The following is a 14,237-nucleotide window of genomic DNA, read 5'->3' as shown; positions in this document are numbered from 1 at the left end:
AAAGCAACCACTTTCTGCAAGAATGATAAGACAGAAAAACTCACCTCAAAAAAGAGAACAAGAGGCAGTACTGAATTCCAGGGACCTAATCAGTATGGATATAAGTAAGACGTTGGAACTGGAGTTCAGAATAACAATTATAAAGATATGAGCTGGGCTTGAAAAGAGCATAGAGAACACTAGAGAATCCCTACCTGGAGAAATAAAAGAACTAAAATCTAATCAAGTTGAAACAGAAAAGACTATTAATGAGATGCAATAAAAAATGGAGGCTCGAGGCGCCTGGGTGGCTCAGTGGGTTAAAGCCTCTGCCTTTGGCTCAGGTGGTGATCCCAGGGTCCTGGGATCGAGCCCCACGTCAGGCTCTCTGCTCAGCGGGGAGCCTGCTTCCCTTCCTCTCCCTGCCTGCCTCTCTGCCTACTTATGATCTGTCTGTCAAATAAATAAATAAAACCTTTATAAAAAAATGGAGGATCTAACTGCTAGGATGAATTAGGCAGAAGAGAGAAATAGTAATATAGAAGACAAAATGATGGAGAATAAAGAAGCTGAGAAAAAGAGAGATAAACAACTATTGGATCACAAGGGGAGAATTTGAGACATAAGTGATAAGCAAAACAGCATCAGAATAATTGGGATTCCAGAAGAAGAGGAAAGAGAGAGAGTGGGGCAAAAGGTATACCAGAGCAAACTAGAGCACAGAACGTCCCTAATCTAGGGAAGGAAAAAGGCATTCAAGTTTAGGAGGCACATGAGAATCCCCCTCAGAATCAATAAAAAAGGTCAACACCTCAACATATAATAGTGAAACTTGCAAATCTCAGAGAAAAAGAGAAAATTCTGAAAGCAGCTCAGAACAAGAGGTTCGTTACCTACAAGGGTAGGTATTTGACTGGAAGCAGCCCTATCCACAGAGACCTGGCAGGACAGAAAAGTCTGGCGTGATAAACTCAGGGTGCTAAATGAGAAAAATACGCAGCTAAGAATACTTAATCCGTTAAGGCTGTCATTCAAAATAGAAGGAGAGATAAAAAGCTTCCAGAACAAACAGAAACTTAAAGATTTTGTGATCACTAAACCAGCCCTGAAAGAAATATTAAAGGAGATCCTTTAAGTGAAGAGAGAGCCCAAAAGTAACATAACCAGAAAGGAACAAAGAAAATATACAGAAACAGTGATTTTACAGGTAAGACAATGGCACTAAATTCGTATCTTTCAATAGTTACACTGTAAAGGGGCTAAATGCTCCAATCAAAAGACATGGGGGGAGGTGCCTGGGTGGCTCAGTGGGTTGGGCCTCTGCCTTCGGCCAGGGTTATGATCTCGGGGTCCTGGGATCGAGCCCCGCGTCAGGCTCTCTGCTCGGCGGGAAGCCTGCTTCCCCCCCTCTCTCTGCCTGCCTCTCTGCCTACTTGTGATCTCTCTCTCTGTCAAATAAATAAATAAAATATTAAAAAAAAAAAAAAGACAGAGGGTATCAGACTGGCTAAAAAAGCAAGACCCATCAATATGTGTCAATGAGAGACTCATTTTAGACTCAAGGACACCTCCAGATTGAAAGTGAGGAGCTGGAAAACCATGTATCGTGCTAATGGACATCAAAAGAAAGCTAGGGTAGCAATCCTTATATCAGACAAATTAGTTTTAAACCAAAGACTGTAATAAAAGATGAATAAGGACACTATATTATAATTAAAGGGTCTATCCAATAAGAAAATCTAACAATTGTAAATATTTATGCCTCTAACATAGGAGCAGCCAATTATATAAACCAATTTATAACAAAAAGAAATACATCAGTAATAATACAGTAATAGTAGGGGGACTTTAACACTCCACTCACTGGAATGGACAGATCATCTAAGTAGAAGATCAACAAGGAAACAAGGGCCTTGAATGACACACTGGACCAGATGGACTTCACAGATAATATTCCAAGGATTCCATCCTAAAGCAACAGAATATACATTCTTCTTGAGTAAACATGGAACATTCTCCAGAAAAGATCACATACTGGGTCACAAATCAGGTCTCAACCTGTACCAGAAGACTGAGATCATTCTTTGCATATTTTCAGACCACAATGCTTTGAAACTGGAACTTAATCACAAGAGGAAATTTGGAAAGAACTCAAACATGTGGAGGCTGAAGAGCATCCTACTAAAGAATAAATGGGTTAAAAAAAAAAGAAGAAGAAGAATGAGTGGGTCAACCAGGAAATTAAAGAACAATTTTTTTAGCAAAGGTGGTCCTAAGAGGGAAGTATATAGCAATACAAGCCTTTCTCAAACAAGAAAAGTCTCAAATATACAACCTAACCTTACACCTAATGGAGCTGGAGAAAGAACAGCCAATAAAGCCTAAGTCCAGCAGGAAAAGAGAATTAATAAAGATTAGAGCAGAAACCAATGAAATAGAAACCAAAAGAACAGGAGAACAGATCAATGAAAGCAGGAGCTGATTCTCTGAAAGAATTAATAAAATTGAAAAAAACCTTAGACTTATAAAAAAGAAAAGAGAAAGGACTCAAATAAATAAAATCATGAATGAAAGAGGAGAGATCACAACCAATACCGAAGAAACACAAACAATTAAGAACAGTTAAGAACAATTAAGAAGTAAGAACATACTATGAGCAATTACATGCCAACAAATTAGGCAATCTGGAAGAAATGGCTGCATCCCTAAAGACATATAAACTACCAAAACTGAAACAAGAAGAAAGAAAAAACCTCAACAGACCCATAACCAGCAATGAAATAGAAGCAATAATCAAAAATCTCCCAACAAACAAGAGTCCAGGGCCTGAAGGCTTCCCAGGGGAACTCTACCAAACATTTAAAGAAGAATTAATACCTATTCTTCTATTCAAACAACAGAAATGGAAGGAAAACTTCCCAACTCTTTCTTTGAGGCCAGCACTACCTTGATCCCCAAACCAGACAAAGACCCCCCCCAAAAAGGAGAATTACAGACCAAAATCCCTGATGAATGAGGATGCCAAAATTCTCACCAAGATACTAGCCAATAGGATCCAAAAGTACATTAAAAGGATTACACACCACAACCAAGTGGGATTTATTACTGGGTGGCACAGGTGGTTCAACATCCACAAATCAATTAACATGATATACTACATTAATTAAAAAAAAAAAGGAGGGGATAAGAACCATATGATCCTCTCAACAGATGCAGAAAAAGCATTTGACAAAGTATAGCAGTTTTTCTTGATTGAAACTTTTCACAGTGTAGGGACAGAAGGAACATACCTCAATATCATAAAAGCCATCTATGAAAAGCCCACAGCAAATATCATTCTCAGGGTGGAAAAACTGAGAGCTTTTCCCCTAAGGTCAGGAAAACAGCAGGGATGTCCACTATCACCACTGTTGTTCAACACAGTGCTAGAAGTCCTAGACTCAGCAATCAGACAACAAAAGAAATAAAAGGCATTTGAAGTGGCAAAGAAGAAGTCAAACCCTTACTCTTCGCACATGACATGATACTCTATGTGGAAAATCCAAGACTCCACCCCAAAATTGCTAAAACTCATACAGGAATTCAGCAAAGCGGCAGGATATAAAATCAATGCACAGAAGTCAGCTGCATTTCTATACACTAACCATGAAACAGAAGAAAGAGAAATTAAGGAGTTGATCCCATTTACAATTGTACCAAATACCAAGATACCTAGGAATAAATCTAACCAAAGAGGCAAAGGATCTGTACTCAGAAAACTAAAGAACACTCATGAAAGAAATTGAGGAAGACACAAAGAAATGGAAAAACCTGCTATGCTCATGGATTGGAAGAACAAATATTCTTAAAATGTCTATGCTACATAGAGCAATCTATATAATCAATGCAATCCCTATCAAAATACCATCATTTTTTTTTCACAGAGCTGGAACAAATAATCCTAAAATTTGTACGGAAGCAGAAAAGATAGCCAAAGCAATGTTGAAAAGGAAAGCCAAAGCTGGTGGCATCACAATGCCGGACTTCAAGCTCTATATCAAAGCTGTAATCATCAAGACAATGTGGTACTGGCACAAAAATAGATACATAGATCGGTGAAACAGAATACAGAACCCAGAAATAGACCCTCAACTTTATGATCAACTAATCCTAGAAAAAGTAGGAAAGAATATCCAATGGAAAAGGACAGTCTCTTCAACAAATGGTGTTGGAAAAACTGGATAGCCACATGTAGAAGAATGAAACTTGACCATTTCCTTACACTATACACAAAAATAGACTCAAAATGGATGAAAGACATAAATGTGAGATGTCAAAATCCTAAAGGAGAACATAGGCAGCAACTTCTGTGCAATATCTCAGCCACAGCAACTTCTTGCTAGACATGTTTCCAAAGGCAAGGGAAACAAAAGCAAAAATGAACTACTGGGATATCATCAAAATAAAAAATCGTTTGTACAGCAAAGGAAACAGTCAACAAAACCAAAAGACAACCAACAGAATGGGAGAAGATATTTGGAAGTGTTTATCAGATAAAGGGCTAGTATCCAAAATCTATAAAGAACTTATCAAACTCAACACCCATAGAACAAATAATCCAATCAAGGAATGGGCAGAAGACATAAACAGACATTTCTCCAAAGACAACTTACAAATGGCCAAGAGACACATGAAAAAAGGCTCAATATCACTCACCATCAGGGAAATATGAATCAAAACCACACTGAGATACAACCGTACAACTAAGAATGGCTAAAATCAACAAGTCAGGAAATGACAGATGTTGGCGAGAATGCGGTCAAAGGGGAATCCTAACCCTCTTATCTTACACTGTTAGTGGGAATATAAGCTGGTGCAGCCACTCTGGAAAACAGTATGGAGGGTCCTGAAAAAGTTGAAAATAGGGCTACCCTATGATCCAGCAATCACACTACTGGGTATTTACCCTAAAGACACAAATGTAGTGACCCAAAGGGGTATCTCCAACCCAATGTTTATAGCAACAACGTCCACAATAGCCAAACTATGGAAAGAGTCCAGATGTCTACTGACGGATGGATGGATAAAGATGTGGTATAATATATATACAATGGAATACTACGCAGCCATGAAAAACCAAAATCTTGTCATTTACAAAGACATGAATGGAAGGTGAGAAATAACTCAATCAGAGAAAGGCAATTATCATATGCTTTCTCTGACAGGATGAATTTGGGAGGCAGGGCAGGGAGCTGTGGGGGGAAGGAAGGGAAAAAAGAAGTAAGATGGGAAGAGGGAGGGAGACAAACCATGAGAGACTCTTAATCTCAGCAACTGAGGGTTGCTGGAGGTGATGGGGGTGGGAGGGATAAGATGGCTGGGTGAGGAACGCTGGGGAGGGTATGTGCTATGGTGAGTGCTGTGAATTGTGCAAGACTGATGATTCACAGACCTGTATTCCTGAAACAAACAGTACATTACATGTTAATTTAAAAAAGAAAGAAAATGTGGTATATACATACAATGGAACACTACAAGCCATCAAAAAAAAAAAAAGAAATCTTGCCATTTGCAATGACGTGGATGGAACTAGAGGGTACTATGCTAAGTGAAATAAGTCAATCAGAGAAAGACAATCATCATATGATCTCACTCATAAGTGAAATTTAAGAAACAAAACAGAGGATCAGAGAGGAAGAGAGGGAAAAATAAAACAAGATAAAATCAGAGAGGTGACAAACCATTAAAAGACTCTTAATCATAGAAAACAAACCAAGGGTTGCTGGAGGGGAGGTGGGCAGGAGGATGGGGTAACTGGGTGATGGACATTAAGGAGGGCATGTGATGTAATGAGCACTGGGTATTATATGAGTGATGAATCACTGAACTCTAAATCTGAAATAGTACATTGTATGTTAATTAATTGAATTTAAATTTTAAAAAAGAGAAGGTATATCATATGTAATGGCACAAAAGAGAGAGAGCATGGCTCTTTTTTTAGAGAATTACAATAGAGTAGTTGTAATTAGTAGAATAGGGTAAGAGGGGAAATGCCAAGAGAGAGGGCTAGAGATGGACCAAAGCTTCAATAATAAAGGAACTTTCATGCTGTACTGAGTGGCTCTAAAGGAATACTGAAGGTTTCAACAAGGTGAGTAACAAATTGGCTGCAAATTTTAGAAAAATCACTCTAGTTACCATGTGGTTAGTGAAGAGATTGGGGAATGGTTTGAGAAAACTATGAGGAATCCCCTATAATGACCCATCTGACAGCCTCAATGAACTGTGTGTCAGGAAGGTTAAATGAAAGTCGTATAGTTCCAGAGATATAATAGGTACTTAATGCCCCACACTAATGTTTTTTAGTCTCATGATTTAATTTTTTAAATGAGGTTTCACTTTGACAATGTAGGTATCCTACCATAAGAATGCTGGAAAAGGGGCTTCAAAAATCTTCTAATCCAAGGACAGAACCATAATTGAAAACTACAGATGTTAATACCATGCAAGAACCAATGACAAAGTATTCGATCCTCTTTTGTAATTATAAAAATTAGTACATACAGTAATGTCAAGAAATATGGATGTTATCAAAGCAATGCACAATAAACAAAGGCCTTGGAGCCAGATAAACCAAGGTTCAATTCCTTGGTACGCTACTATCTAAGTGACCTTGAGTGAGTTTCTTAGCAACTGCATGAACCTCTGTTCCCTTCTATAAAATGAGGTCGGTTATCTTAGAAGGTTGCTGTGAATATTAAATGCAGGAAAAAGAGGGGCACCTGGGTGGCTCAGGGGGATAAGCCTCTGCCTTCAGCTCAGGTCATGATCTCAGGGTCCTGGGATCGAGCCCTGCATCAGGCTCTCTGCTCAGCAGGGAGCCTGCTTCCCACCCCCGCCCACAACCTGCCTCTCTGCCTACTTGTGTTCGCTCTCTCTCTGTCAAATAAATAAAAAAAAAAAAAGAAAGAAAGAAACTGACACGGTGCTTGTAAAAGGCAGGCTCTCTAGGAATGGTAGTTACATTACTACATAGAACAATTATTTTATAAATCAGTTAATCAAATAAGGGAAGTGAGAACTTTGAAGGAAAGACACTATTTCATTTAAAGAAATGAGATTAAGAAGTAAAAAGAAAAAGCACTGTCTAAGCCATTCACCACACTTTACTAAATCAAAGTGTTTTCACCTTCGATCATGATTCTTGTATCTTGAAGACTCAGAATAACTATCGTATGAAGGGGAATACTTCTGATGTTTTGAATCAAGGGTCCCTTCTTTACTCTGAGAGGCTGAAACAGATTGACTTTTCCTGCAAAGAGAATAAAAACTGATTAAACATTTAAAGTCTCTCATAAGAGAAGGATTTTAAATGCCATTTAACATTGAGATAAAATCTTGAATAGAAATTATGAAATAGCTATGACAAAGTTTTTAAGAAAGGCATTCACTCATAGAAAAGAGTATCTTTTGCTCTGTGAGAAATAAACACAAATCACCCCAAGTATCAGTAAATGTGAATAGGGACTTAAAATCTATGAATTAGAGACAGTCCAAATGTGATGTAAAAAGAGACACACAAACATGATCACATCACCCAGGCTGCCTAAAAAACTGACTCTTCATTGTTCCAAGAATAAACTCCAAAATCCTCAAGGTCTGCAATGTCCTACCGTCATCTGATCCGTGCATCATCTCCTACCATTCTCCCCTTTGTTCTCTGCCTCGAGTCACATTCTTCCCTCATTTTCTCCTCTTACATTTATATGTACCGACCTGCCAATCTTTATCTGCTTTACATCACTGACTCCTTTCCATCCAGTGGATCTCACCATAAGCTTTCCTTCCCCAGGAAACCTTTCTCTAATGGCGCTGTACCCCCAGGCTATTCAAATTCCTTTGTTTTAGATCTCTGAGATGTACGTTCTTTTCTCTCATAACACATGTCTCAGTGTGTAAGTGTTCATTCACTTCAGTGAATATTTGATTACAGTATCTATCTTCCCCACCACACTGTATGCCCATAACTATACTCCTAGCGCCCACGACAGGGCCTGGGACATGGTGGATACTCATTGCATAGTTGCTGAATGACTGAGTATTAACCTATCCATTTCAGCTCTGGTCCTCAGCTGTTTCACAAAGTCTGGAGCATGCTGTCGTTGGTGGTCGTATAGCGTTGTCAGGGGAGCTCCGGAAGCAGTGATGGCATCTGAGATATGAGTTCGAGTCAACTCTGCCATCTAAATAAGAACACACACAAGGCAAAAGTAGATGTGAAAAAAAAAAATCACAGAAAACTGAGAAGGAGCATAGTGTCTTCGAAAGATCACTGGATTAAGAGCAAGTAAATTCCGCCATAAGAGGTAAAACACTGGGGGTAAGTCATTTAGATTCTTTAAGTCTCACAAAGCTTCCTTATAAAAATAAAAAGTTGGATGGACTACCTGATTTCTCAGTTTCATCTAGCTATAGCAACCTATAAATTAAAACAAAATCTCCAAGTAATATAATAAGCCATTATAAACCAAAAATAAATCTTCTATAAGAATCAACTCAATTTCTACTTCCTATATCTGTTTTGACCTACAATGGGAGGTATTTTCCCTATTCACCAGTACTGCAACTGCTGCCTCTATTATGCATTTGGTGTTCATTCAATCACTGCCTTGACAACTTGAAGTGTGTTTGAAATCTTTGTTAATGTTGTCTAAAATTTTCTTAAAAGAGTCTATGCACAATCCCATAGTACCCAACCCAGGAGGTTCCTGGTCTTTTAATATTAATAACAAAATCATTTCACAAACAATCCTAAATTGTACCTGCTAATATAAACTGAAACTAAAACTATGGACTATAATATCCCGTACACAGACAACAGTAAAACTATTTCTGGCTTTGTTCTTGGTACAGTAAAAGACAAGACACTAACATCACTGTAGGTAGAAAGGAACCATCTTCATACAAAGCAGATAAATGGTCTCCTGGGACCAAAGCTGGGGACAGAACGGATAGGTGTATGAAGAAACTTTGTAGTGACGGAAATACAGTTGCCTTCTGAACAACATGGGGATTAGTGGAGCCAATTCATTAAGCAGTCGAAATTTGTGGATAACTTCTAATTCCCCCAAAGCTGAACTACTAAATAGCCTATTGTTGATTAGCAGCCTTATCCATAACATAAACAGTTGATTAACACATATCTTATACATCATATGTACTTTATACTGTATTATAATAATAAAGTAGGCTAGGGGCACCTGGATGGCTCAGTCAGTTGGGTGTCTGCCTCCAAGGTCATGATCCCAGGGTCCTGGGATCGAGCCCCACATCAGGCTCCCTGCTCGACAGGAAGCCTGCTTCTCCCTTTCCCACTCCCCCTGCCTGTGTTCCTTCTCTCTGTCAAATAAATAAATAAAATAATAAAATCTTTTAAAAAATAAATAAAGTAGGCTAGAGAAAAAAAAATATTAAGAAAATCCTAAGGAAGAAAAGTTACATTTATAGTACTGTACTGTATTTGTCAAAAAAATTTTTGCATATAAGCAGACCCTCACAGTTCAAGCCCATGTTGTTCAAGAATCAACTGTATTCTATTTCTCAATTACGGTGGTGTTTATAGGGATGGACAGAGAGATAAAAAAAGACAGAAATATAGAGATATAGATATCTACATCTAATTAGATACCTATATATTTGTCAAAACTCATCAAACAATACACTTAAAATGGATATATTTTATAGTCTGTAAATTATACATCAATAAAATCAGTATATTTTTAAAAAGCCCACTCAAGGACAGACATTTAGAGTTCTCCATTTTTTCTGCCTCTGATCACTCACATGTAAAACCTACTGCCTCAAGTCAACAGCATTTGGCTCCCACTGAAAGTCACTAATCAAAAGTACATATTTGCTAGATGTTAGAAACTGCAAAGACCAAATCTACTCAGACTGACTAAAAGAAAAGGGTCTCTCAATGGCCTTACTTCACAGATTTGGCGAGCCACGTCTGTGTTGAGGCGAGCAGTGTCTGCTTGGTGAGTGGCTATTTTACAAGTTGCTTCCTGTAGGACCTCCGCTACTTCCCTTTGTGATTTGACCACCTGCTGTAAGGATTCTGCATGGACCTGAAAATAAAAGAAAGTAAAAAGAGAACTTCTGTTATGTCTCAGTCTCTCCCCACTCCAAATTAGCTTTAATTTTAAAATTGTTTTATGGCGCAAATGCCTTATAAAACAAAACGTGTAGATTTCATGTCTTGAAATCTAGAGTTTAGAGTCTCAAAATTACTGCTGGAGTTTAATCTTTAACTCCACCATTCACGAGTTGATGTTTCCTTAGACAATAAATACTATGTACCTCAGCTCCCACTTCTCTAAATTGGGGATAAATCTTAACTCACAGGATTGCTACCAGAGTCAAATGACATGAAATTAACCCAAATGGCATAATGTACTAAAGCATTATTATATCTTTCCTTTTTCACTCCTAGATAATTAAAAGAAAACTGAAGTGACTCCAAAGATACAAATTTAGATTTACAGAACCAGTGCATGCTGCAAACGTAAGTACCTGAGCTGCTTTGTTTCGGGTTTCTTCTAATTGTCTCTGACATTCCAAAGCCTCTTGTTCAGCCTTCAATTTCAAAAGGGCCAAGTCTCTCTCATGGCGTTGCTGCTGTGCCTTCAAAATAAAAAAATGATCAACTATTAATTCTAAGATACTACACCAGTTTAACACAGTGACGATATTACCCATAAATACTACTCTTTCTTAACGAAAGTTTTTTGAAGCAACCTGTTAGAACTTCAAGGAAAGACAGCAAATAGAATAGCCCTAAACTGTTATCAAAATATTTAATGATCACCTACTATGTGTCAAATAATGCAGTAAAATAAAAAATTTCCAAGGCACACAGGACTAAGAACTCATACAAAAAAGCTAGTTTTAAAGCAAAAGCTGCAGTGCCTAACTCTATAAGAGAGACTAAAATGTCCTATGTATAAAAATAACGGTAACACTTCGCAACTCAGAATTTTAGGACTCCTTTATTCTGGCTTTACAGGAGTAGTTTCATGAAAATATTGCCCCAGAAAAGGTCTCCTCACCAGGACCTTTTCTTTCCACTATTTCATATAACATTATCAATCAATTTATATTTTTTCATTTCTTCTGGAATTGTACTAAATACAGGTTTTCTAAAGGTGGAAAGACTGTATATAAAGTTATATAATGCCCTGTATAAATCTGGAAGCCCAGAATTATAATGTATCCCTAAAATGTAGAAAATCTCAGTGCTATTTTGGATTTCAAGGTAATGGCCACTGCCATGGGGTCAGTTCCCTAATCCAGTGATTTTTTTTTTAAGATTTTATTTATTTATTTGACAGACAGAGATCACAAGTAGGCAGGGTGGGGGGAGGGAGCAGGCACCCTGCTGAGCAGAGAGCCCGATATGGGGCTCGATCCCAGGACCCTGGGATCATGACCTGAGCTGAAGGCAGAGGCTTTAACCCACTGAGCCACCCAGGCACCCCAATCCAGTGATGTTTAACCAAGCTCTTTTCAGTCCCTCCCCAGTCTCCATCAGGAAGACTTGGAAATGTTAAGGGAGTTTTTGCTGTCCTGATGACCGGACAGCACTACTGTTGTTTATTGGGAGAGGTACAGGAATGCTCAACTCCTTGCAAAGTATGGGATAGTTCCACATGAAGAATGGTTTTAGTTATTTTGGGAAGAACAAATGCAAAACAAAATTGAGAAAAAATTATTTACAACCGCATCAGGAGACATAAAATATTTAAGAATAAATTTTAAAATGTATAAGATCTGTACACTGAAAATTACATTGCAGAGAGAACTATTTTTAAAAACCTAAATAGAAAAAGGTATCATGCTCATATTGTTAAGATGTAAATTAGAAAATGCCATATTGTTAAGATGTAAATTCTCCCCCCAAACTGATCGACTGAATCAATGCCAGTCATATCAAAATCAACAAAAATAAAAAATCAGGCCCCCCCTCTTTTTTGGTAGAAGCCAACAAACTAATTCTAAAAGCTATAGAGAAATGCAAAAACCTAGAATACCCAAAACCACCTTGAGGAAAACAAAACTGAAGTAATTACACCCTGATTTCATGACTCACTCTAAGAACATAGTTAAACAGTATGGTACTGGCATTAAGGATAGGCATATAGATCAATGTAAAAGAACAGAGTCCAGAAATAGACCTCCATATAAGTGATTACTTAATTGTTGGTAAAGGGGCCAAGATAATTTAAGTCTTTTTACGAAAATGTTGACGGAACAAATGAAAATCCAGATGGAGGAAAAGATGAACTCTGGTCCCTTCTTCACACTCCATAAGTAAGTAGATGGCTCACACACTTAAATATAAAAGCCAAAACTATAAAAGCTTTTTAGAAAAACATAAAAAAAAAAATCTTTGTTAAAGTATCTTAACATCTTAGGGTAGGCAAAGATATCTTAGAAAACAAAATGAACAGAAAAGAAAAAAATGAAAAACTGGATTTCATTAAAATGAAAATATTCTGCACTCAAAAAAATACAGTTTAAAAATGAAAAGACAAAATTTTTTTTAAATTAAAAGGCAAGCTAAGGACTGAGAAACAGTATTGAAATATATCTGAAAAGGACTTGTTTCTAGTTTCTATATGTAAAGGACTTCTATACAATCCTGTTATGAAACAGGCCAAAAATATGAAAGACATTCACAAAGATGATATAAGAATGGTTAATAAGCACACAAAAAGATTATCAACCTCATGAGTCATAAAAGAAATGCAAATTAAAACCACAATGATACTAGTTCACACTCACTAGAATGCCTAGAATACCAATGACAGCAAAAATGTGGAGCAACTGGGACTCTCACAGATTGCTGTATAAGATAATACAAACACTCTGGAAAATAGTATAGCAGTTTCATATGAAGTTAAGCATATACTTTTACTTGACCCAAGCAATTACACTCCTGGGTATTAAAGCAAGAAAAATGAAAACACACGTTGAATACAGAGTTGTAAAAATATTCATATTTTTATGAATATGAATTCATATTCATAACAGAAATATTTATAATAGCCCAAACTGGAAACAATACAAATGTACATCAAGAGGATAAACTGTGTTACACTGATCAATGGAATATTACTCAGCAAAAAAATAGCATGAACAAAACAATGGATACAATATGGATGAATCTTAAAAACATCATGCCACATAAAATGAGCTAAACACAACAAAGTACAAAGGACAGTTCCATTATGCCTGTTCTAGAACAGGCAAAAAATACTATCGTGATTAGGAATCAGAATGGTAACTGCCTCTGGGAGAGCAAATTAACTGAAAAGATCGTCCATGGGTGAACTGTCTGAAGCGACAGAAGTGTTCTGTATTTTGATTAGGATTGTGGTTACATTGATCAAAACTCATCAAACTATGCACTTAAAATCTGTGTATTTTATTATATGTAAATACTAATTTTTTTTGTTTTTTTAAAGATAGCAACAGCAACTCCACATAAGAACACTGCTTCTACCTTTATTGGATTTTTGTTAGCTAAGGAAAAGTCCACATTATCCTGGCTTTATCAAATACCTGGAACTCAGAAACTTTTCTTTTTGGTACAAATAAAGCATTAAAAACAAAACAATAAAAAGTCAGTCATCTCTGACTTGTCAGCAAAAGAAAATATTGAGAATTGCTCGATTAGCTGATTTTCACAGTCATTTAAAAAAACAGAGGAAGAGGAAAATGAAATATTTGAGAGACAATGACTGAATTATTGTTCTGCTACCAAATATTCTATGTTTAACTTTTTTAGTACTCTATATGACAGTTTTCCCCAGGGCTATTTATAAGACTATTTTTTTCTACTAGGCAAGTAAAAGTTTTATGTGCCAGTTTTGGTTTTTCACCTCATCATTGAAACTATTTTAAATACCAAAGAAAAGAGGAAAAGCACAGAAAGCTAAAGAGAAAATTCCACAAATACCTTTATGATCTGAGCCAGAGATACAGTCTCCTGCTGAGCAAGTGATATGCCTCTAACTCTTTCCACATCCGACAGCTGGCGCACCGACTCCTCAATGGCACTCAGGTAACTGAGTTCTGCCGCCATACGGTGCTGGAGGCCAGCAGGAGAAAAGCGCTTAGAACCTGGAAGGCATAAGTGACTGTCAAATGTAAGAGAAACGACCTCTCAGATTTCTGAAATTCATTTTTCATCTTAAGAACCAAAACGAGTTTGC

General features: G+C 37.2%; 1 protein-coding gene across 4 annotated transcripts in view; it reads right to left on the bottom strand.

Annotated features, from left to right (window-relative positions):
- LOC111150650 (centrosomal protein 350) overlaps positions 1-14,237 on the bottom strand; it is a 156,158-nt gene that overhangs the window by 71,800 nt on the left and 70,121 nt on the right. For 3 of the 4 annotated variants that reach the window (XM_022508137.1, XM_022508139.1, XM_022508138.1), the window contains exons 17-21: positions 13,982-14,145; positions 10,534-10,644; positions 9,948-10,088; positions 8,065-8,201; positions 7,148-7,270 (exon numbers count right to left, since the gene is read on the bottom strand). In XM_022508137.1, coding sequence (XP_022363845.1) covers positions 7,148-7,270; positions 8,065-8,201; positions 9,948-10,088; positions 10,534-10,644; positions 13,982-14,145 — 676 coding nt within the window. Of the gene's footprint in view, positions 1-7,147; positions 7,271-8,064; positions 8,202-9,947; positions 10,089-10,533; positions 10,645-13,981; positions 14,163-14,237 lie in introns of all 4 variants that reach the window. The other variant, XM_022508136.1, reaches the window with a different exon arrangement.

Source organism: Enhydra lutris, unplaced genomic scaffold, assembly GCF_002288905.1.
Source record: "Enhydra lutris kenyoni isolate GAN:26980312 unplaced genomic scaffold, ASM228890v2 scaffoldscaffold24, whole genome shotgun sequence".
NCBI classification, from domain to species: domain Eukaryota; kingdom Metazoa; phylum Chordata; class Mammalia; order Carnivora; family Mustelidae; genus Enhydra; species Enhydra lutris.
Note: the sequence above shows the minus strand (reverse complement) of the source record. Positions and strands in the feature narration are given on the sequence as shown.